Below are 21,093 nucleotides of genomic sequence, written 5' to 3'. Positions count from 1 at the left end.
GGGGGTAAAGACCGAGTCGATCTCCCCCATTCTTTCGCTCCATCCATACTTGTTTCCCGCGAGCTCCCTGGCCAGCAATGTGCTGGAGGCATTATTTGGTTGACAATCAGTTCATTTGTTGACCAGTTATAAATCTTTTATTTCATCGTCTTGGAGTGTTCTCCTGGTCTCCCCGCAAGAGCAACAGGCAACAGACAAGAGTCAACCCGAGACCATCGCACAAAGGTCTACACAATGCTTTATCAAACCCCTCCTTCATGAAACAGTAAGCCCAAAAGAAAATAAAAATAAAACTCCAACCGTGCTGTGAACGCCCAGACCTGTCTGAACACCGTCCCTGATGAAGAATCCAGTGCACGTCAAACAGCCAAATCGCAAGGAACAACCGCAAAGTAAACCATGCGCCTCTTCCTTTATCTTCATATCATAAGGTCATCTGTTGGGTCTCAGAACGTTCGCGACCGCATTCCCAACACTTGGTACCACTTCCTGCGCGGCGTGAAGGAGCCTTTCTCGCTGGGTCCTTCGAGAGAAAAGCGCTTCTTAGACTTCTTCTCCGACTTGAAGCCCTTGGTGGCATGCAGGTTGCAGAAGCAATGCATGTGTACCGTCTCGATCGATATGCCGGGACAGCCTTCATGTCTGTGGCTCACGCACACTTCCTGGCCGCCGTCTTCTTCGCATTGACACCACTCGTAGAGGGTGAAGAGTTGTCGACACATGGTGTTTGATGAGTGGTGTCGGTATGCGGTCGTTCGTCGAATGTGTGTGTCTTCTGAAGATGTTGCCTTCGATGCAACGAGACGAGGTGTTGATTTTTCTGGTTCTTTGTCGATTCCGCGGGCTTCCGAGGGGTCCTCCAATTGAAGGCGATGCGTCAGTCAGATGAAATCAGGTGTCGGCCTAATGTGCTGAGGGCTTTGATTCGAATTGCACTCAGATCAAGTGCGAGAGAGTAATGATGAGCGAATGCGTGGGAGCCTGTCGAACTGTGCCTGGTTCTTAGTCGGGGCCCCGATCCATGGTCTTTTGGTTTCCCCGGATCAAAGCACACCCTGGTCTCCACCAGAAATGGAATAAAGGAGCGAGGGAAGCTGAATGGGTCCGACAGGATTATGAGGGAGAGAAAGGAAGACTCGGGCTAGGGAGTATAATAAGCCGGGGAGAGGGGCACGGAAGAAGCCACACCGGAGTTAAATAAAATCGACGTTGGCCGATGCGAATACGAAATAACTATGAGCGAGACGATGATGGCCACACTTTGTAGGAGGAGCGGACAGTGTTTGACGTCAGCACGCAAATCTCAGCGCCAACCGTCAACGTGGTGGAGTCTCGGCGTCAAAGGACCACGACGGTGGAGTCTCTGCCGGAATGATGTGATTCATGATGATTGTTCTCCTGCGTCCCTCGCTCCATTTATGTCCGACGAGCCCGTCGCCCGGTGCCCCCAAGATCACTCGTCGCCATCGTGTCCGGCGCCCAGGATAGGTTCCCTGGTTGCCGCTGGGTTGCCGCCAGGTGATCCAATCCCTGCACCGCTGCTGAGAGTGCCTACACCCATTGCGGATGTACCTGTTGGCGCCTCAGCCTTGGCCCCATCGCAGCGGTTCTCGTCGCCGACATGGCCGGGCGGATTGAGTGGTTCGGCCAACCTCGCCCGTGTGGGCGATACGACCTAGATTTTCTTGGCCGTCATACCGCAGAACCCGGAAGATGGATGCCTGGACTAAGAATAGCCATAGCGCCCACTGATACACTGTCTTTTGAGACAAAGACTTCGTCAAAGGATTCGATTAATAAGGACGGGTCAGACAGTCCACCGAGATTCGAGACAGAAGAAGGGTCTGATGGAGCCGGCGCAAATTGGATGGAGTGGGTGGATTCGTCACCGATAGACGCCGGGAGGGAGATCATCAGGCTACCACGTACCACTGTGGCTGTGCTGGCGATCAGCCATCGATCTCAGCTGGTGAGGCTGTACGGAGAATGTAACTAGTACGTAGTATCTAGTTACTCCATTATTACTTTAGCAAGGTAGTCTAGATGGTTGAATCGATTGATGGCCGAAAACGGCATCGGCGCTTCCCCAGACCCGTCCCGATGTGGTTTAGCGCTATCGTCCGCCGGACCCTCGGAGCCGATCTCCCGTGTCACGTGAATAATGCTGAATAAGCGGAAGTCAACTCACCTGACCATGCATCGCATCTCCAACTGCGAACTCCGCTTCGGACTGGGACAATTCTCCTTCACTAATCCACCCCAATCGACCTCGCTCTAATGACGTCGCAATCCGCTCCACCCCCAGAAACAATGTCCATCCCCCCGGCCTCTCCCGCGCGAGCCGCCACGCTCCTCGCCAACCTGACCTCCGTGACCTCGCGCATCACGGCGGCGGCCAAATCCGACCGGCCGATCCGGCTGATCGCGGTGTCAAAGCTGAAGCCCGCATCGGACATCCTGGCGCTGCACCAGCCGCCGGGGGGTCACCTGCACTTTGGCGAAAACTACCTGCAGGAGCTACAGGAGAAGGCGAAGCTGCTCCCGGCGAGCATCCGGTGGCACTTCATCGGCGGGCTGCAGTCGAACAAGTGCGTGACGCTGGCGCGCGACGTGCGCGGCCTGTGGGCTGTCGAGAGCGTCGACTCGGAGAAGAAGGCCTCGCTGCTGGACAAGGGGTGGGGGGAGCGGTCGGCGGAGCTGCGCGCGTCGGATGCCGAGGACCGGCTGCGCGTGTTTGTGCAGGTCAATACCTCCGGCGAAGAGAATAAGTCTGGCGTGGATCCAGGCGACGGGGCCGTCGCGCTGTGCAGGTTCATCCGCGATAAGTGTCCGCGGCTGCGGCTGCAGGGCGTTATGACTATCGGGGCGATTGCGAGGTCCAAAGCGACGACGCCGGAGAATGAGAATGAGGACTTTTTGTGTCTGCGGGACACGCGCGATCGGGTTGTGAAGGAGTTGGGGCTGGAGGGGCTCGAGTTGAGTATGGGCATGAGTGAGGATTTTGAGGGCGCGATTGCGCTGGGCAGTGATGAGGTTCGCGTGGGGACGACGCTGTTTGGGGAGAGGCCGCCCAAGAGCGAGGCCAGGGTGATTTGATTCGGGGTGTATAAAAGCGATGTATCTATATTCTCATGAATTACGACGTGCATAGGGTCTGGTGCATAGTGATAGACCACAAAGGAATCTGTCATGAAGCTATTCGGCGTATACAGATAACGTGAAGCCCCCCAACCTACACCGTAATCTTCCGCCGCTGATCTGATTATTTACCTCCCACAACCCCTCTTCCTCACCTTCACAGCATCTACACCCAACCTCAGTCACACCAGCTCACTACCGCCATGTCCAGCTCCGGCAGAGGATACACCCACACCGGCTCCGGCACCAACAGCCCGGTACGTAGACAATGCCTTTACTACGGGCCCATACTCAACCTCCAGGGCAACCACTGGTGCTCCCGCGACTACGGCACCGGCTCCAACTCCAACGGCTACGGCGCCGGTGACGCCTACCACTACTCGAACTCGTAAGTTTCTATCCACTGATGGTCGTCGTGTGGAGCTAAGACGCTCTAGCAACAGGTCCTACTACTACTCCAACTCCAATGGCAGCACCTACTACAATAACGGCAAAGGAGACTCGGTGTACACTCCTCCTGGAGGGAAGAAATAGTGGCCCAGCACACTGTTGACACGCTGGCGATGACTGTGGGAGAGTCTGATCCACTGTTCTTACTGTTTACGCCTTGATCGACAGAGGCACTTTTCTATATTATTTAAGCTTTGCTAATGCTCTTACAGCGGATCTTATATATATAAATAGACTCTCTAGCAACTATAAATGATATAGCAGTAGCTGGATTCCGTGGAGCAACTAATTAAGGACTACTATTTACCAAGAGATTATTACTGCCAATCTCTCTACTAAATATATCGCCCCTAGGATTTCCTATATTCTTATAGTTACCTATCTCTCTATGTACAAGTTACATCCCGTTACCTAAACCTTCCAAAAATAAGATTATCCTTATTTCTTAGAGTAGGCTTTACATGGGTAGCAAATTCTTTACATCAAGTTGGTAGACGTATTAAAGCAGCTACCAGTAACCTAGCACCGCTTCTATCGATTCTTATAGCGACTTTGTATGGCGAGGAAAAGGAGAAGAAAGAAAAAAAAAATCATGTTTTTCTTGTTTACCATAAGTTTTCCCCGTTACCTAAACAGGCTAGCAAAACAAAAGTCTGGGCCGGTACTATTGAGCAGGTCCTCTACTCTACTACTATACCCTTAGGGAGCACTATAAGTAAACAGAAGAGAGTCAATTCACTAACTACTGGGCAAAAATCTAATAGAGATATAGACAATTTAGAACCCAACAAACAAACAGACTAACTCAAAAGGAAGCATATACTGTACCCCCCACTTCCCTACACGCTTGAATCTCCCATCTTCATCATTCCCCAAGGATGTTGCCTCCGGCCGTACAGACGTCAGTAAACAGCCAAAGACGGAATCAGCTCGTTCTGATTAACTTCAAGAGACCTCGTCCTGAATGTCGCAACCTCCACGCACAAATGAATAATCATGAATAATCCCCCCCTTCCACCCCGCCAATAGCGCCTATTCCTGCCTCGCAGGCAAGGTAGCCAGGTGGTTCAGAGGTCCAGATGCTCGTACACTCTCTTTGCCTTCCCATCGAGTACTTCCTGGATGTACGAGTCCAGGCGGTTCCATTTAGTATTAGGGTATAGTTCCTTGACCGTGAGGTAACCCAAATACTTGGCGTTGTCCGGAGTATTGTCTCCACGGACGCCACAGGAGTACCAGTACTGATACATCGACAACTTCACAAATTCAGGTGAGTCTGGAGCTGGGTCTGGGGTTTCTGCCAGGATCTTAGAGATCTTGGTTCTAATAAACTCGGGGGGAACCTATCCCGTCTTTAGCTCTTGGAAACCATTCATGAAAAGTCTAGGAATACTAACGTATTTTCGTTCAAGTTTCTCCCCACTTAGACTTTCCAGCAAGTCATATATCTCGACATGCGTCAAGGCTTCGGTGTAGGCGAGAACCATTCGGTTAAGAGTTCGAGGATCGCTGATAATCAGGGAAACGTATTTTCCGATATCTCTCAGGTCGGTCAGAGCAAATGGAACATTCCCTTCACCAGCGATGCCGTCTGTAACATCGACCACGGCATAATCGATCCGGCCAGAAGGGAGGCGAGGAACAATGACCTGATACCACCATCCCACATCTATAACCGTATAGGGCAGGTGAATATACTTGATATGATTCAACACGTCTTCTTTCTGCGCAACAGCGTTAATAGCCTCATATTTGGGCATGTTTCTCTCGTGTGACTTCATACCATGTCTCTCAGCTTGACGGCGCCTTTAGGAGGTTCGACAGTCGCAAAGAAGCAGGGCAAATATCGCTTAACTCCTGCAGACTTCGAGGCGTTTATGAGAGGAATTTCGTTCATCACGCTACCTCCATAGATAGCTGAGATCACAATATCTACCCCCACCAAGATTGCCTTGAGATCATCTTCAGGCCCTTTCAGTTCGGCCGCAACGACTTCTACTCCTCGTTGTGCCAGTTCCTTAAATGCTGGCTTATGGATGGAAGAGGGCCTAGTGATCGCAGTGATTTTCTAGAAAACATGTCATTAGCATGCTGATGGGAAACTTATGTACTGAAAGTCGAACAAAACTTGGTGACGTTGACTCAAGAAGAGCCTTGACAATTACAGAACCTGTTTGGCCGGTTGCGCCAACAATGGCCACGCGAATATCATTTGAGGACATTGTCGCGGTGTAGCTCGATCAACTAGGATCTGTTCAGAGTAGTATTGAGTTTTATCTACTCAACGAGGTTTAGAGTATTTTATAGTTAAATCATCTATGGATGTTAGTATTGATAATTATGACCAATCCTTACCAATCATTAGAAATCTCAGCTGATTTTTACTAATTATAAATATAGTTGTTAATAATATAGAGTATATATCTTATTTACAGAATAAAACTATTTTTTATTAAAAAAAAACTATTTTCTTTCTTTTTAATTAAAAATAAAATTAATAGAAAGATAACTAGTAGAATTTTGTTAATTATAAAAACTATTTTATAAATAAATTATATTTATAAAATCATATTTACTACTAGAATTATTATTAAAATTTAATTTTATAAAAATAATATTTTTCAAAATAAAATTTAATTAATTAAAAAAAATTATTTACTTAGACTTTCTTAATTTTATAGTATTTCTAGGCTATTTCTTTATTAAAAGAAATATTTTATAATTTATATCTTTCTAATTAAGAAATAATTTATAAAAATAATAATAACAAACTAATAGAATTAAATTAAAAATAAAGACTATAATAATTATAAAAAATGTAATAAATAAATAGCTAAACTAGTAGAATTTAATAGGATACTTTTATTCTGTAAATATACGTGTTTTATTATCTATATTATTAACAATTCTATTAAGCAGTATTACTATGTACTTAGAAGGGAGAAGATGTGAGATAAGGTTGCTGACTTGCTATTAACCCTTACTAATTGCTTTACAAATATGCTTACTCTCGTTAAATAGATTATAGATACTATTACTCCCGAATTAGATACTCCTAATGGAGACTCCTATAAGTGGAATATAAGGTAGCGTTAGTTCAGTTACATTTACTTTACTTCTACTTCTTAGATCGTCCTCCCGTTGACCCGGCTTGCAATAGCGTTAAACTATGTAGTACCACAGCCCGGTTTCTATATAGGCTAGGAATAAATTACATGACATGTACTGTAGTAGACTGTAGCAGTGCGTAACGGCTAGTGCGCAGTGCCCCGACCGCGAATCCACTCGAGCCAAGTGGACTTGTTGTTTCAGCTCTGACTCGCTCCCGCGTATCGATGACTTCAGCTCGGCCTCCTGCTATCGAGACAATCGAGCATAAGACCTTGCACTACTAGATGACAGAGGGTAGACCTACTCTAGCAGTCTCATATGCGTCGTGTTATCCTTTTGCCCTGCGCGGAGCCACTGCCAGGGTACGATATATTCTGAAGACCTTCAACGACAATCTATTCCTACTGCCTAGATTATCCCGAAGCAGAGAGGACAAGCATGAAGCCTGTGAACACATTGTTCAAGAGTATACAGCTTCAGCTGGCGAGCATCACCTCCAAGTATCAGCAACTGTCACCGTCGCGCCCTCGCACCCAGCCGGAACGGTATACGACCGGTTCGGATCACTCTCCCACACAACACTTCCGTCCGACCCCTTCTTGATGAACTTGTACTGGAACGACGTGCCCACAGGCAAGGTCACACTCACATACCACTCCGGGTTGGACGAGGTATATTGACTCGCCGACAGGGCAACAGCCGAGGCCGTATTCCAACTACCCAGCTGGCTGATCGAGCCGCTCAGATAAATGTTCTCCCCGTAGGTCGTCGTAACCAGTTCCTCGAAGAGAACAGAGATGGACGTGGCGGCCGTGCATTCTGTGTTGCAAAGCGCGCTCCCATTCACCCAGGACGACGGGACAAACACTCGCGGCAAGCCGGATGTCATTGGGACGGGCAGGTTGCCGCTCGAGTCTACAGTCACCGTGGTGCAGGTGTACGTCTCGACCAGGGTCGCGCCGGCGGAGTAGCCGGTACCACTCAAAGAGAGAGTGTAGGAGCTGCCGGAGGCGCCCTTGTTGCTGAGGACGGTGATGACTTGCGCGCCGGCTGTCGTGCCCTTGCGCATGGCGATGGTGTTGGAGTCGGAGTAGAAGGGGTTGTTCTGTTTGTGTTAGCGTGGTGGGAGATTGGGATGGCGTGCGTATACCTTGGCCTGCACGTATCCCGCGTCCTTGGAGATCGCCAGGCTGCGGATCTGGTTTGTGGTGGCGATCCAGGTGTACAGCGTAGCGCTGGTGGAGTATCCGGACAGCCAGGTGGCCTCGCGGTTAGCTGGGTCGCTGCCTCCGCTGTAGTGCTGTTCCTGTCCGGCGTAGACGATGGGGATACCGTCGCTCAGGAAGATGAAGGTGATCACGTTCTTAGCCTGCGAGTAGTCGCTCGTGTAGCTGCAGATATTAGTGAGGCATTGCAGGAGCAAAGAGGTAAGACTCACGAAGCGAAGCGGGGGTTATCGTGGTTCTCGATGAAGTTCCCCAGGAGTGTGGGATCCTTGCAGCTGGAGGCAACGGAGCTGATCATGTTGTAGAGATCGCTGATGCTGCCGCTGGACGACTCAAACGCATAGAGAAGCTGGTAGTAACTAAACTCTGTCAGCATAAGAATAGGTGCCGGGTAGGCAAGGAGCTTACATTGGATAGTTGAGCACACCGTCCATGTAGTTCTGGTACGGGCATGTGTATGCAGGATCGCCTGAGTAGACCTCGCCGACACAGTAGACGCCTGCTGCGCTGTTATAGCCGGGCCAAAAGTCTTTTTCGACGTGTTTTACAGTGTCGACACGCAGACCGTCGACTATGTCCGTCAGTATGAGGATTTTCCTATATTTGACGTGGGCTACCGACTAGAATAGTTGGCGACCAAATCTGCCACCCAGTCGTACCAGATGTTCCGCACGGCTGTGCTTGTCGTGTCGAGATCTGGCAGCGAAACGGTGGTATCGCCCAGCCAGCAGTCTTCAACATTGGTCTGGTTGTCGTAATTGGAGATGAGGCAGTATGGGTGAAAGTAGGAGGAGGAGGAGAAGGGGTTGAAAACACTGTAGTCCACGGTGTTTCCCGCTCCGTCATAGCCCTAAAAAGGTTCAATACGTCTCTATCATATATCCAAAAGAACAAGACTGACCATGTGGTTGGCAACCACATCAACCATCAAATACATGCCGCGCTCGTGCAAAGCATTGGCTAGGTTTTTGAGGTCTTGGGCCGTTCCGTAGTTGTAGTTGAGATCGTAGCTGCATGATTAGCATGGAACTCGAAGGAGAGGGAGGATATACATGTCCTGCTGCCAGTATCCATGGTAAGAGGTGCCGTCGCCCGTGTTTTCGTAGAACTGTCCAGTGACCGGGGTGATCCAGATGGCAGTGAATCCCATCCCTTGGATGTAATCGAGCTGGCAGCGTTAGTATCGGCTGGGTCTGTCCGCGACACCTCCCTCATACTTGGTTGATGATTCCCTGCCAGCTACCACCGCAGTATACCTGCACACATCAGTACATGCAACCAAGTCCAATATCGAATGGTACACACTCTGTCAGAGGTATCGCAAGCGGCAGTTGTGGAATTGTCCGTTCGACCAAAGCGATCGGTCAACAGGAAGTAGATTGACTGGCTGCGCCATTCTGCTGGGGTCAGGGCATGAGTAGCCTGACCGATCACGGACAGTAAGAGGAGGAGCGAGGAGGTCCACTTCATCCTGAAAACTTTTGTGCTTGTAGCTGTGGGAGTGTTATTCAGGCAATGGATTCTGGCTGTGGTTTATATAGCCTAGCTTGTACAATGGCAATACACTGCGGACCTTCAGCCGTGTATCCATCCGCCATGACAAGTCACATGGACTACATAATGTACTTCTTCAATCAACTCCCGACGACAGCCACGCGAACTATAGACGCCATTCAACCAGTGATTTGTAACCTTTTAAGAATTGTCTTTGGGAAACCCGCGTCTAAAAGCATGGAATCATACCGATAGGTTCGTATCTCCGGTTCTAGAAGGACACGCCATGTGTAGAACGCCTCTTCAGCCACCTAATCTACTAGCCCTCGGCATTTGTGCGGATGCAACGGACATCAGGCCACTGAAGAACATTTACGTATTTAATATCGAGTTACTGGTGTGATTTGCGGGGTTTGGCTAATGTTACTGCCTGAAGAGGGACAAGTGCACTAGGATGTGGAGGTTAGTGAGGAGCTTGTATACTGTGGAGCAAGAGGCATTTAAAGAGACGCTATAGATATTTTAGATTAAGCGGGCACTACTATGGACTACAGAGTCGATCTTCGAAGCAAGCTCATACTAGTAAACTATAGGCCTTCCATCTTCTAGCAGAAGGTAGAGATCATCGTCAGGAGATTGAGTTAGAATTAAGATGTATCACGAGGTGCAAAACATACGCATAAGCATGAGACAATCTTCTCGGCTTTATCCGCATTAGCCATAGGTCTGGCCCTAGCTTGTAAAAAGAGTAGCGCCGGAGAGAAGAGCCAGTCAGAACAGCAGAATCATTGCAAAATCTCCGAGGATGTCGCGTCTGGCTGCCAATTCAAGAGTGGCTCCCTTCTCTCCGAAGTTCTCCCAGATTAATCCTGTTTTTCAGGCGGTAATACATGCAGGTGGTCAAGGATGATGCGGAGGAGGATGCGGGGGACCTAGTCGTGGCTGCAAGCCATCCGGGGATTATTTGCAAGTTGTACTTTCTACCTAGGTACTGTCCGTTGACTCACAGTAACGTGCTTGAGTAATGAGCATGATTATACCTGTCCAGCAAGACACATTATGCAGTAATGAGGGCTCTCACTTCTTGTCAACTGGGAGTATTACCTACATAGCCAAGGGAGAACAATAGAAAAGAAGCAAGAAAATCAAAAATTAGAATTAATTAGAAAGTAGGGGAAAAAGAACAACAGTCAACATTCAATCCCATAGGCTAGTGTCCATCGATATAGGCGGAGGTTCGTGGCCTGTATTTCCACTCGCTATTTAGAAAGCACCCATATAACCCGTGTGAGGCGGTGTGGCGGTTCCGGTCTTTTCTCCTGGTTTGGTCGCGCAGGTTGTGCTCGGTGTAGCAGTTGCTGCGGTCCTAATATCACACTTGGCATTGCCCGATTCGTCGGGAATACAGCCATTCTTGCAATGTGTGTAATATGAAGCGGACTGCCCACTGCTATCACAAACCCAGAGAGCTTGGGCGTCTGGGATCCCTGACCAGTCTATGGTCCAATTAGCACGTGGTATCAGCATCAGAATTAGCAAGGTGCGTACTCATTTTGTCGCCCAAGGCCCACCCGCAGTATAGAGCATAGGGCTTGCAGTCGTTCTGGGCCATCGACCCTGATGCAAACAAAGTTGCGATAGCCAGGACAGAGAAGCGCATGGTGGTCAGTGCTTTGGCTCAGATGTAATCAGGGAGTAATCTTGCTGACGTCTGGAAGTGTGCGCTACGTTAGAAAGCAATGAAGGAGTGCAAATCACAGGTAGCAAGCGTAAGTCTGATCATATTCAGAGGGATTCCCGCTGAATTTATCATATAATGTTACCTAGAGCCATTGCAAAGTACTTTAGGTATGATACGTTGTTACCAGGGACTCTCGTGGCCCAGAACATATCACATTCCTCCCCCTCCTGAGGAGAGATATGTAAGTTTGACTATAGGAGAGAATACACTTGATATGCGGCACGGGAATGTTCAGTACTCAAAGCGTGCTCCATACTTCTAGACATAATGTTTAGGTGCCTTGGAATGGCAAGCAAAGTAGACAGGACTTTGTAATCCAAAAAAATTGATTACTTCTCGCGGAACCTGCCAGTGTCTGGATTGGGGTTAATGGTCCGCTAGCCAGCGTTTCCAGGGTATAGAGTAGGTATATTAGTGCTGGCCTTCTAGCCCCTTACACATTACACCCGGTAACACTAAAACCCTGAGAATTGACATTCCAGCACTACCCTCACATGTCTCTCCTCAAGGACTCAAGCCCCTAGATGCTCCATTAAGCTTACAGAGAATCACCATACGGCTTAAAAGACGTTGGTCGTCAATAACTGCTAATCATAATGAGAAGAGCCGCAAAGGCTGGAGAGAGTAACTTGTGTGTCAAGCATAGAAGAGAATGCACTAGTGCCACCATGGAAGGCAGTATACGATGTGCCATACACGCTGCTATTACTTGCGGAAAGGAAAAGCACATGTAGATATTCTCCCCTTTATTGCCTTAAGCTCACGCCTTTCCCACAGTACACATCTTTGGAGGTTCAATATTCGCATTCTTTCGATGGTTGTTGTCGATCCCTTGTCAGCATTGCCATGAAACCCTAGACAGCGCTGCTGTGGCCTAGACGGGCCTTCTTATGCTTTGAGGCGACAGGCTTATACTGGAATGCTGGAGATTCAACAGTATGAAAGGTCGATTTCCTAAGCATCGAGCAATGGACGGGTCAATACCCCCGGGAAACATCTGCATGCATTGGGTACTAATTCTCTTGCTTCTTCGAATTGGCCGAACGAAATTCTGTGCGTGAAGAAAGCCTCTGGCGACTTCTCATATAGCCGCGCCGATCACAGACATGAAATTGAGGCAGAGGTTATCCAGTAGTACTTTCTTATCGACTCAAAACCGAACACTCTCTGACCGACCAGGCAAGGGGTATTGGAATCCATGAACCAAGCAAAAGCCGAGATCCTGTCATAGCATCGGTAGTATAAAAACAGCAACTTCTTGAGCGCCCTCATTAAAGCTGCCTTATAGGCGTCCAAATACCTAGGGCATGCAAGTCAGATTTATTCTAAAACCACGTCTGTATAGGTAATATATATTGAGGGGATGGTAACACCCAACCCAACACACCAGCCACAAATAATAAACTCCATTAAGCATAACTACCTAGGTACTTTATAACTGGAAGATCATACACGATAACAATGCCGACTACCTACATCCATTTGCAATCATCTAAACACCATGACACTATGCCCAATCACATCCCGCCCCTCTTACTCATCCGCCTGATATAACTAACTAACCGCCTATGAAACCACCAAGATACATCAACATCACTTCATTAACCAACACCCCCAATCCAAACACAGAAATGGTCTGCGCAAAATGCCAAAAGAAACTTAAATCCACCGAGCTCGCCACCCCAGGCGTCAAGCGCAAAAGCGAGATGTACTACGGCTCGCCCGCGACCTCTGTCGGCGGCGGCAGCGCGGGTGGCGAGTCCAAGAAGTCGACGCTGGGGAATACGGGGATAGGCAAGGTAGTTCCTCCTTCTGTTATGGCATATGTATGGTTGGTATGAACTGACAGTCGCAGAGCAAACTCCTCAGCTCTAAAGCGAAGAATCCCTACGCGGCGTACGCTTCGTCCTGTGATCTGTGCAAGACCAAGACGGAACAGGGGAAGAAGTATTGTCAGCGGTGTGCGTATCAGAAGAATGGTACGTATCTCCCCTCGGTCTTTACCAGGTGTTTGGGGTGTTGTGGTGCTAACTGACTAATTATAGCTTGTCCGATGTGTGGGAAGAGTCTGGCGGGCAAGTCCTCGAAGGACCAACCGGTGGTCCAAGGACAGAAGTTCAACTTGAAATGATGTCTCGTTCTCTTTCGTATTTTATGATACGTCATGATATGTACGGCGTTGTGGTGACGAATTCCCAAACGAATCAATTGCAGTGATCAAGCTAGTTATACAGACATACAATACTATATGCATCCTGCTCCATCGGAACAGTCCTCCACTCTAGAAAACACCTCTCTCTATCATACACCCCATTACCGATCGGCCATCATATTCCGGATGCTGCTGTAGTACTCCGGTCGGACGAACTTGGCAATCTCCTCCTTGGCCAGCCACTTGAAATCTTTCAGGTTCTGCGTGTTGTCCGCCAGATCCGCCTGGCCGGCCATGATGCGCGCCTTCAGGAAGAAGGTCTTCTCGCCACGGTGCTCGACCCCCTGCGCTTCGTCGACGCGGGGCCGACGCGCATTGTACACGTAGTGGCCGACCGGGTGGAAGCCCACCATCCAGGTGTTCATGTTGACGCCGGCAGACTGCGCCAGCGTGCGTTCAGCGGCCTATACCATCAATTAGCTTCCTCCATCGTCACCCCCCTTCTTGGACTGTGTTGGCAAACTCACCATCCGCAGAGTCTCCTCGCCCTCGACCGGCGAACTCGGCAACTTCCAGTACCCGTCCTTCGACTGCACCAGCAGATAAAGCGTACGCTGCAGCGCGCGGTCCAGGCTCTGCAGATCTCCCTTGGCATCCGCCTCGGTCACACGCGGAAACGGCCGCGGGATCTCCTCCTTCTTGCTGGTGTCCTGGGACGTGGCGTTGACGGTGGCCTCGGCGTCGCGGACGAGCATCTCGACCTGGTGGTCGGGCTCGGACTCGACCGCCCCGACGAGCAGCTCGTCGTTCCAGGCGTCCTTGGCGTAGGCGTTGTACTTGCCGATGTCGCGGGCGGGGGTCTGGCGCTCGCGGATCTTGCGCTTCCAGTCCTCATCCGCGGGCGTGCCGCGCTTGAAGTAGAAGTATTTGGTGAAGGGCAGAGCGAGCCGCTCGTTCAGGCGCTTCTGGTAGAAGAAGTAGGCTTTCTCGAAGGGCGTCAGGTCACGGGTGATCTGGGGCGGGCGCGAGAGGAGCACCCCCGCGTTGATGGTGTACGAGGGTTTCACGACGGGGAAGGGAGTCGTCGTCGATGTGGAGGGCGTGACTTCGGCGGTCGTGGAGGCATAATGGCGACGTCCCAGCGTCTCTTGACAGCTTCTGCACACTCCGGGGTTGGTGATAGAAGGCCCTGCGGATGGGTTAGGGGTGAATTGGCTGTGGTATTTAGACGGGGGGTAACATACGCAATACGGCGGCTATGCGCCTGGCGCCATTGGATCCCGAAGACATCTCCCGATTGTTCTGGGTGATGGCCGTCAACAACAGATCGCGATGATTATCGGAGTCCGAAGAAAAGTTGGCGGTCACCTGTTTGAAGCCGCGGACAGACTAGTCCCGAGGGGGTTAGCGGTCATGTGACATGCTCCTACAAAAAAACATTTTCCTCCCGCTTTCCTCCGTCTTTTCTTCTTTCTTCTCTACAGCACCATTCCTTATCGTCACTGTGTTACGCTGCTCCACGACCAGTCGATCATTTTCCGGTGCTCAGAGTGAGTAGCGGCCTTTTTTCGCTAGCGGTACCTTCTTTCATTCAAGGTGTACTGTTAGATAGACGCTGCAAACATTTCCTGCACACAGCTTGTATTAAGCTGCCTAGTATCTAAGTAGTAGAGAGGTAATTGATTATTCCAAGTCATGATGGGAGAAGGCTAGCCAAGTGTAGTGCTATGGAATAGGACATACCCTCTCGTCGGTTCCAAAAACACGCAGCTTGTTGCCATATGTGCTCCAGAACTCGGGCGCCCGAGGTATGAGGAGGCCGGTGTTGGCCTTGTCCGTGATGCTCGACTGCGGAAGGACGCCAGTTGACTCGGACGACTCCACCGTCAATGCCTCAAATCTATTGCTAATGGTATGTGTTGCGGTCGATCGCTGTGCTGATACCTGGACGGTTTGAACCGTACTCCCTGGAGGGACCCCGTCCTGCGTAGTTCGACCAGCCATTTCACGATGCAACTGGGCGGAGAGTTTTATGAACACCTGCGCCGTAAGCATGCTATCGTAACCGGCTTCATGGTCGACCTTTGTGGCTGAGTACTTGAAGTGCTGGGGATGTATTTTGATCGCCGGCGTCGGTAGTTTCATCATGCTCTCGTTGATCTCTGCCAGTGATGACTTGGGATTAATCGAGCCGCAGTTATGTGTGGCCATGTATTTCGTATCCACGACAGTAGGGAAGAGCTCGTGCACCTTGCGCTGGAACTCTGCAACGGTTTCCGGCAGAGGGCCTAAGAAGTTGCGGTAGAGATAAATCAAATCTGTAAAGAGATTGTGTCCGACCAATACAGGCCGGCTATCTTTCAGTCGCTGCAACAGATGGGCGGAAAATTCGTCAACGGTCTGACCTGGCATTCGGCCTCCGTACTGGGCTGATAAGCTCTCCAGTCGGTCTGTGAAGAGCCGCGCATGAAGATCAGAGAGGTCTCCTCCGACGAGCGCCTCTACAATCCATCGAAACCCCCGTTGAGCTAGGATCCGCTCCTTGGTCCGTTTCAACCGCTGCTCGATGACTGCCTTCTCACGTTCCTCGTCGTATTCGATGATCTGGACGAAAGAAGGCTTACTCACGGAGACTAGGGATTTATATTCGACCTCGATCAAGCGGTGGACCAAGGACTTGTGGAACTTATTCAAGGTCAATGGCATGGCCTTGGAGAAGCGTGATGCCGTGGCGGGATTACTCGGTGGGGGGATATTCAGATAGGATGCACGGGGCCTTTTGGAATCACCCGAAGCGAGCCATTCATCGATTAGTTGCCGGACTGCGTCCAAAAAGGCAATCGACTCGTAATCGGTGTCTTTGACGTCCAGCTCTGTCCGGACAGGACGGTTCTCTCTGGCCTGCGAAATGGTCCATACTTGGGCTTCTTCTTCTCGGGAGAGGTAGGGAACGCCATTTTTATAGAGCGAGTCCAGAGAGAAGGAGCAGTCCAGAAGGAACTCAACAGCTATGACTGTCAGTACAACAGAGACTGAGATGGAGGGCATGATACATACCGCCGGTTTGGAAGCAGAGGTCTCGACTCAAGTCCAGGCGACGGTCAATAGCAGGACTTAGATAGAAGTTGTAGGCCCGCAATGTATACGTTGCTGAGCGAAAGTTATAGTCGATGCACCGGGAAGCTGGACTGTCTCTAACCTGTGTGCGGGTCCTCCTGGGCGATGGTCAAACCCACCTGGACGATGTTGTATTTCTCGGCGGCAGCTTTGGTTTCGAGATAACGCTCTTGAAGAGTGGTGGATCCCCCACTTCGACCCGGAGGAGCGATGGCAATGCCAGAGAATTCAAAGTCCAGAGATACAAAAGCGCAGGTAGAAAGGTCGCGCAAGATATGAGGGAGGTAGGAAGCGAATGTCTTGGTTGTGATATCCATGGGATGTATCCAAATGGTTGGCTATGAGAGGATAGTGAGAGATGGGGTCCGGGATATATATGTGGGACGAGTGAGGATGAGCTGTAGGAGACGTGATGCGAGGATCCAAGAGGGTGATAGATGTGTTACTGCAGGTGGATGTGAGGAAGGAATAGGAAAAAAACCTCCAGACATATATAGCAATGAAAGATATTACTTAATGCTAACATGACTGCCGTAGTCCACTGGGTAAGCAGTCGTCACACGTGACCCCTGTAGCTTAGTGGTTAGAGCATTGTGCTTATATGGGCAAGTCTTTGACGGCTTATATGAAAACACTCGCAAGGGTCGGCGGTTCGAACCCGCCCAGGGGTATTTTTTTCTTTTTACTCTTGACATCTTGTTCTTACCGAGGTAAATCCATCCTCTATATGTCTGTCTAATATATAGTATAGGTACTTATTTTACATACAAATACTTCTGAAACCGCACCATGTGTTTCATAACATCTAATTAATATAGGTAGTTAACTAGCGTACAGGTCGTGACTAAGTATGTAGGTAGTTCACTTACAGTCCATCCCGTGACAACCCCAGATTCGGGCAACGCAACCACGAGCCGAGGGAACTTCTTAGTGTCTATCGCTCTCCGCCGCCTCCCCAACCTCCACGACTCCAACTCTTACTTACATCTTCACTATCTCCATTCATCGCATTCGCTTGTTCTGGCTCATGGAGTGAATATCTCTTCCTCTCCCATTGATATACCCCACTACACTTCTCACTTATCTCCATCCACCAATTGACCGGTCCATCTCCGCTGGCGGTGTACCATGGCCGACGACTCCTCCACGTCTGCGTCCCAGCAGCTATCCGCCTCCACCTCCTCTCTCTCCCCCACCAAGATCTGCTCCAAGACATACAAGAAGGCCTCGCAGCTATATCTCACACGGCGACTGCAAGAATCGCTTACCGCCCTGGAACCTGCCATCACCGGCGTCCACGACCAGGATGCCTCCGCCCCGCCCATCGCCTTCGCCTCCCCCACGTGGCGGATCAAAGTCTGGAACCTGTACATCACCCTGCTGAGCTCCATCGTCGACCTGGGCCCCGAAGAGGGCAAGAAGGACTTCGGTCAGAAAGAATGGAAGGCCATTTGCACCCAGGTGCGCGAGGGTGGCATCTGGGAAACGGTCGTACAGGCTGGGTATAAGGGGCTGGAGGGCTCGGTAGATGCAGAGGTGGTCCATAACTTGTGAGCTCCCCTTCCTCCTATTTCCACATGCAATATATACTAACTCATACAGAGCAATGCTATTGTTGAAGCACTCTCCCTCGCAAGTCCTCAACCAGCAACGTCTGGAGACCTACCTCTCATCCTACGGCCAGCCGAATCTAGACATCGCCGAACACCTCAACTCCCCCACGCAACGATCCGCCCGACCCAACGGAGGCACCGACACCCCCAAGGACCTGGCATCGCGCGTCCGCATCATCGAACTCTTCACCCTGCACGTGCTCCCGCGCAACGAGGAGTGGGAGTACGCCAGCGAGTTCATCAACCTCAGCGAGGTTCTCGACGAGGAGCGGAAGGAGCACTTTCTCCAGATGCTTGACAGCATCAAGGAGGAAAAACAACAGGGTGAGCTACGGGCCGCCGCACTCCAGCGCGAAAAGGACGCCGAGATGGAGCGTCAGGCGCGCGAGGCGGAGCGCCAACGAGCCGAGGAGGCTGCGGCCGCAGAACGCGCCGCCGCCGCCGCCGCCGCGGCATCCACCCAGCAGAGCAAACACGCCCGCACCAACAGCGAAGTAGACTATGGGATCGAAAAGTCCCGGCGCAACGGCACCGTCAAGGGACGGGGAAAGACCCGCACGGCGTTCTCGCCACCAGCTGGCTCGAAGAGCGTCAGGAAAGCCGACAAGCCCGAGGCGCGGGCACGACAGACGCGCGCGCTCGGCACCGTCCTGCGCAATCTGTTCCAGTACTTCTCCAAGACGGTCGCGGGCAGTCCGATGTCGTTTGCGCGCACGCTACTATTCCTCCTCGGTCTACTGGTGGCGCTGAGCCGGCAGGACGTGCGCGAGCGCATCCGGCGCATCACCGGGGCCGGGTGGCAGAAGGTGAAGGGGACGATTGGGATGGGGGTGAAAGTGAGCTATATCTGAGGGTGATGTTGTTGTTGCCAGTCGATCATATCGTTCCTGTGTTTGTAGACGGGCGGTCCTGTTTATAGTCCCAGTCCCTTCCTGTAAATTTATTACTCCTTAGACTACTAGGGTATCCCCGAAATACTACAGTCCTCACCTCCTTCTATCATTTCCGGTTCCCCCTCCCGCTTATCTTCCACCCGCGCGCGCCACCGCCGAAACACCTGCACCAGCACATGCGCCACGCAGATCTGCTCGGTGGTATACAGCAGCACAGGGACAGATGTCTTCGCCTTGACGAGGAGGTCCAACGGCGCCCACATGGCATACAGCAGCGGGATGCCGAGGGAGGTACTTTTCGCGGGAGCGCAGAAACACACCGCGATGGTTTCCTCGGGGGGAATAGACCGGAAGACACGCTTCCAGCGGCGCGCTCCGTCTCCACTACTGTCCGCATCGCCCGCCCCCAGCTCCGGCAGCCGACACAGGCCGAACGACACGCCCGTCAGGGCGAGATACAGGGCGACATTGAAGCACACGACGAAGGCGATGCTCTCAGCAGCGAGGGACTGCAGGGCGCCCGTCGCGAAGCACGACGAGAACGTCGACCTAACCCGTTACATTCTGCACGACTACGGATGACGACACAAACGAAAAAACTAGGAAACGGAAAAGGGGCAATACCAAACCAACAGCAGCATGCAGAAACTCCCCACCTTGGCCAGCCGCGCCCGCTCCACGACCCGCGCCGTCGGCGCCGGCCACGACCACCGCACCGCCTGCCCGACCACCAGCGGCAGCAGCACGCCCAGGCCAAGCTGGCGGAACACGGCGCGGTACATGGCGGCGAGGTCTGCGGTGGCGGCGCGCCAGGGGTCGAAGGCCGGGGCGCGGGGTAGGATGGCTAGGGTCCAGGCGGGGGAGATGAAGGGGCCGAGGAGGTTGGCGAGGAGGACCTCGACGAGGGCGGCGGCGTCGTCGCCGGCGGCGGCGCGGGTCATGACGACGTTACTGGCGATGGTGGTGGGGATGGCGGCGGTGAAGAGGTAGCCGGTGAGAAGGGCGGGGTCGATGCGCGGGGCGGAGGAGTCGGCGGCGAGGATGAGGTGGACGATGGCGAGGAGGAGGGCGGGGACGAGAAGGAAGGAGATGGACTGCACGAGGAGGTGGAGGCGGATGTTGCGGGCGTGGCGGAGGAGCTTGTCGCGCGGGATGGTGAGGCCGGAGATCAGGAAGATGAGGGCCATGGCGCCGTAGAGGATGGTGTATTCGGCGTGGATGGTGCCGCCGTGTTTGGCGACGGAGGGGAAGTAGTAGGCCAGGATGCAGGCGATGCCTATGCCGATGAGGAGCCATTGGTGCAGGAGGAAGGTGAGGATGGTGTGGAGGGGGGTGGGAGGGTCTGTGGCCATGGTACGGGCATTGTATAGAGAGTAGGGTCAGTTGTGTAGAGAGGCTGTATAGATGGGTGTTATATAGATGCATGGTGCATGCAGATCGGATATGCTCCGAGAGTAGGGAGTTTGATCTGGCTGTTTGTTTATCCAGCTGTATGAATAGTCTGGAGGTATGTATATTCTGTAGTATAGATCAGATATGGTTATCATATGCGTGCATGTGAACTGCACGTGGACCATGATCTACCTTACTACCTACAGGTACACTAAAGGAATACCAACCCTATGAACCCTTTGCATCGGACCGACTATGTGATCTCTCGGGATTCCATCCGTCGCCAACTCATGTCCGCGTGGGTAAAACATAAACCGTGCTGGAACCGGTCCGAAAGCGGAGGACACTCGTCCGAAGACGGATCTGTAGTGTAGACAATTAGGAGTCTTCAGTTGAAGTGACAGTATGAGCATTCTTTGAATATTGGCGATGTTTAAGTGTGAGTCGGTACATGCTACCTCCTTATACACCTGGAGTAGATAAGACACCTGGTAGTTGGGAGGAGATACCAAAGTTAGTCGTCGGTATAGACTGACAAGTCATATTCTCTTCTTAAATGATCCATCTCTTGAGTACCGATACTCTTCCAAATTGAGAGGCTCGTCTACTACTCTTGTAACCATAGTCCCAGTTGCGCAGTGAAGACCCTGAGGATTCCGCATTAGGAAATGACCTCGGCCCAGGGTCTTGGCCCGGATTTACCCGGATTGACTCGATGAACTCATGATGGTGACTACTGACGGTCTGTCACAAGCTCTGACTTTCT

At 51.3% G+C, this 21,093-nt stretch overlaps 9 protein-coding genes and 1 non-coding gene across 10 annotated transcripts; 5 read left to right on the top strand and 5 right to left on the bottom strand.

The window, feature by feature from the left end:
- Nucleotides 1–1,235: 1,235 nt before the first annotated feature.
- On the top strand, nucleotides 1,236–1,679 carry ATEG_10106 (uncharacterized protein; the record flags this gene model as incomplete). Its single annotated transcript, XM_001209408.1, has 1 exon — nucleotides 1,236–1,679. One exon carries the CDS (start codon nucleotides 1,236–1,238, stop codon nucleotides 1,677–1,679), a length of 444 nt encoding a protein of 147 aa, XP_001209408.1.
- Nucleotides 1,680–2,310: 631 nt separating this feature from the next.
- ATEG_10105 (YggS family pyridoxal phosphate enzyme) lies at nucleotides 2,311–3,844 on the top strand (the record flags this gene model as incomplete). Its single annotated transcript, XM_001209407.1, has 4 exons — nucleotides 2,311–3,033; nucleotides 3,321–3,395; nucleotides 3,441–3,526; nucleotides 3,823–3,844. 4 exons carry the CDS (start codon nucleotides 2,311–2,313, stop codon nucleotides 3,842–3,844), a joined length of 906 nt encoding a protein of 301 aa, XP_001209407.1.
- An 811-nt stretch (nucleotides 3,845–4,655) lies between these two features.
- Nucleotides 4,656–5,810, bottom strand: ATEG_10104 (uncharacterized protein; the record flags this gene model as incomplete). Its single annotated transcript, XM_001209406.1, has 4 exons — nucleotides 4,656–4,931; nucleotides 4,986–5,312; nucleotides 5,372–5,656; nucleotides 5,754–5,810. 4 exons carry the CDS (start codon nucleotides 5,808–5,810, stop codon nucleotides 4,656–4,658), a joined length of 945 nt encoding a protein of 314 aa, XP_001209406.1.
- Nucleotides 5,811–7,189: 1,379 nt separating this feature from the next.
- On the bottom strand, nucleotides 7,190–9,395 carry ATEG_10103 (putative alpha-amylase; the record flags this gene model as incomplete). Its single annotated transcript, XM_001209405.1, has 9 exons — nucleotides 7,190–7,804; nucleotides 7,850–8,090; nucleotides 8,138–8,284; nucleotides 8,334–8,496; nucleotides 8,547–8,775; nucleotides 8,827–8,935; nucleotides 8,978–9,093; nucleotides 9,143–9,181; nucleotides 9,231–9,395. The coding sequence occupies 9 exons, from the start codon at nucleotides 9,393–9,395 to the stop codon at nucleotides 7,190–7,192; spliced, it is 1,824 nt and encodes a 607-aa protein (XP_001209405.1).
- Nucleotides 9,396–10,682: 1,287 nt separating this feature from the next.
- Nucleotides 10,683–11,079, bottom strand: ATEG_10102 (uncharacterized protein; the record flags this gene model as incomplete). The annotated part of the gene is made up of 2 exons (XM_001209404.1): nucleotides 10,683–10,915; nucleotides 10,968–11,079. 2 exons carry the CDS (start codon nucleotides 11,077–11,079, stop codon nucleotides 10,683–10,685), a joined length of 345 nt encoding a protein of 114 aa, XP_001209404.1.
- Nucleotides 11,080–12,791: 1,712 nt separating this feature from the next.
- ATEG_10101 (cysteine-rich PDZ-binding protein) lies at nucleotides 12,792–13,291 on the top strand (the record flags this gene model as incomplete). Its single annotated transcript, XM_001209403.1, has 3 exons — nucleotides 12,792–12,995; nucleotides 13,043–13,139; nucleotides 13,206–13,291. The coding sequence occupies 3 exons, from the start codon at nucleotides 12,792–12,794 to the stop codon at nucleotides 13,289–13,291; spliced, it is 387 nt and encodes a 128-aa protein (XP_001209403.1).
- A 1,612-nt stretch (nucleotides 13,292–14,903) lies between these two features.
- Nucleotides 14,904–17,305, bottom strand: ATEG_10100 (CAF1 family ribonuclease; the record flags this gene model as incomplete). The annotated part of the gene is made up of 9 exons (XM_001209402.1): nucleotides 14,904–14,972; nucleotides 15,056–15,916; nucleotides 15,965–16,320; nucleotides 16,370–16,462; nucleotides 16,512–16,767; nucleotides 16,954–16,998; nucleotides 17,136–17,160; nucleotides 17,198–17,234; nucleotides 17,299–17,305. 9 exons carry the CDS (start codon nucleotides 17,303–17,305, stop codon nucleotides 14,904–14,906), a joined length of 1,749 nt encoding a protein of 582 aa, XP_001209402.1.
- ATEG_10498 lies at nucleotides 16,995–17,100 on the top strand. The gene has a single exon. It is a non-coding gene; the product is annotated as a tRNA-Ile (tRNA).
- A 252-nt stretch (nucleotides 17,306–17,557) lies between the features above and the next one.
- Nucleotides 17,558–18,893, top strand: pex26 (the record flags this gene model as incomplete). Its single annotated transcript, XM_001209401.1, has 2 exons — nucleotides 17,558–17,979; nucleotides 18,032–18,893. 2 exons carry the CDS (start codon nucleotides 17,558–17,560, stop codon nucleotides 18,891–18,893), a joined length of 1,284 nt encoding a protein of 427 aa, XP_001209401.1.
- Nucleotides 18,894–19,534: 641 nt separating this feature from the next.
- Nucleotides 19,535–20,287, bottom strand: ATEG_10098 (uncharacterized protein; the record flags this gene model as incomplete). Its single annotated transcript, XM_001209400.1, has 1 exon — nucleotides 19,535–20,287. One exon carries the CDS (start codon nucleotides 20,285–20,287, stop codon nucleotides 19,535–19,537), a length of 753 nt encoding a protein of 250 aa, XP_001209400.1.
- Between the last annotated feature and the right edge of the window lie 806 nt (nucleotides 20,288–21,093).

This window comes from Aspergillus terreus, genomic scaffold (genome assembly GCF_000149615.1).
Source record: "Aspergillus terreus NIH2624 scaffold_16 genomic scaffold, whole genome shotgun sequence".
Classification (NCBI taxonomy): domain Eukaryota; kingdom Fungi; phylum Ascomycota; class Eurotiomycetes; order Eurotiales; family Aspergillaceae; genus Aspergillus; species Aspergillus terreus.
The sequence above is the reverse complement of the archived record's forward strand: the minus strand, read 5'-3'. Positions and strand labels throughout refer to the sequence as shown.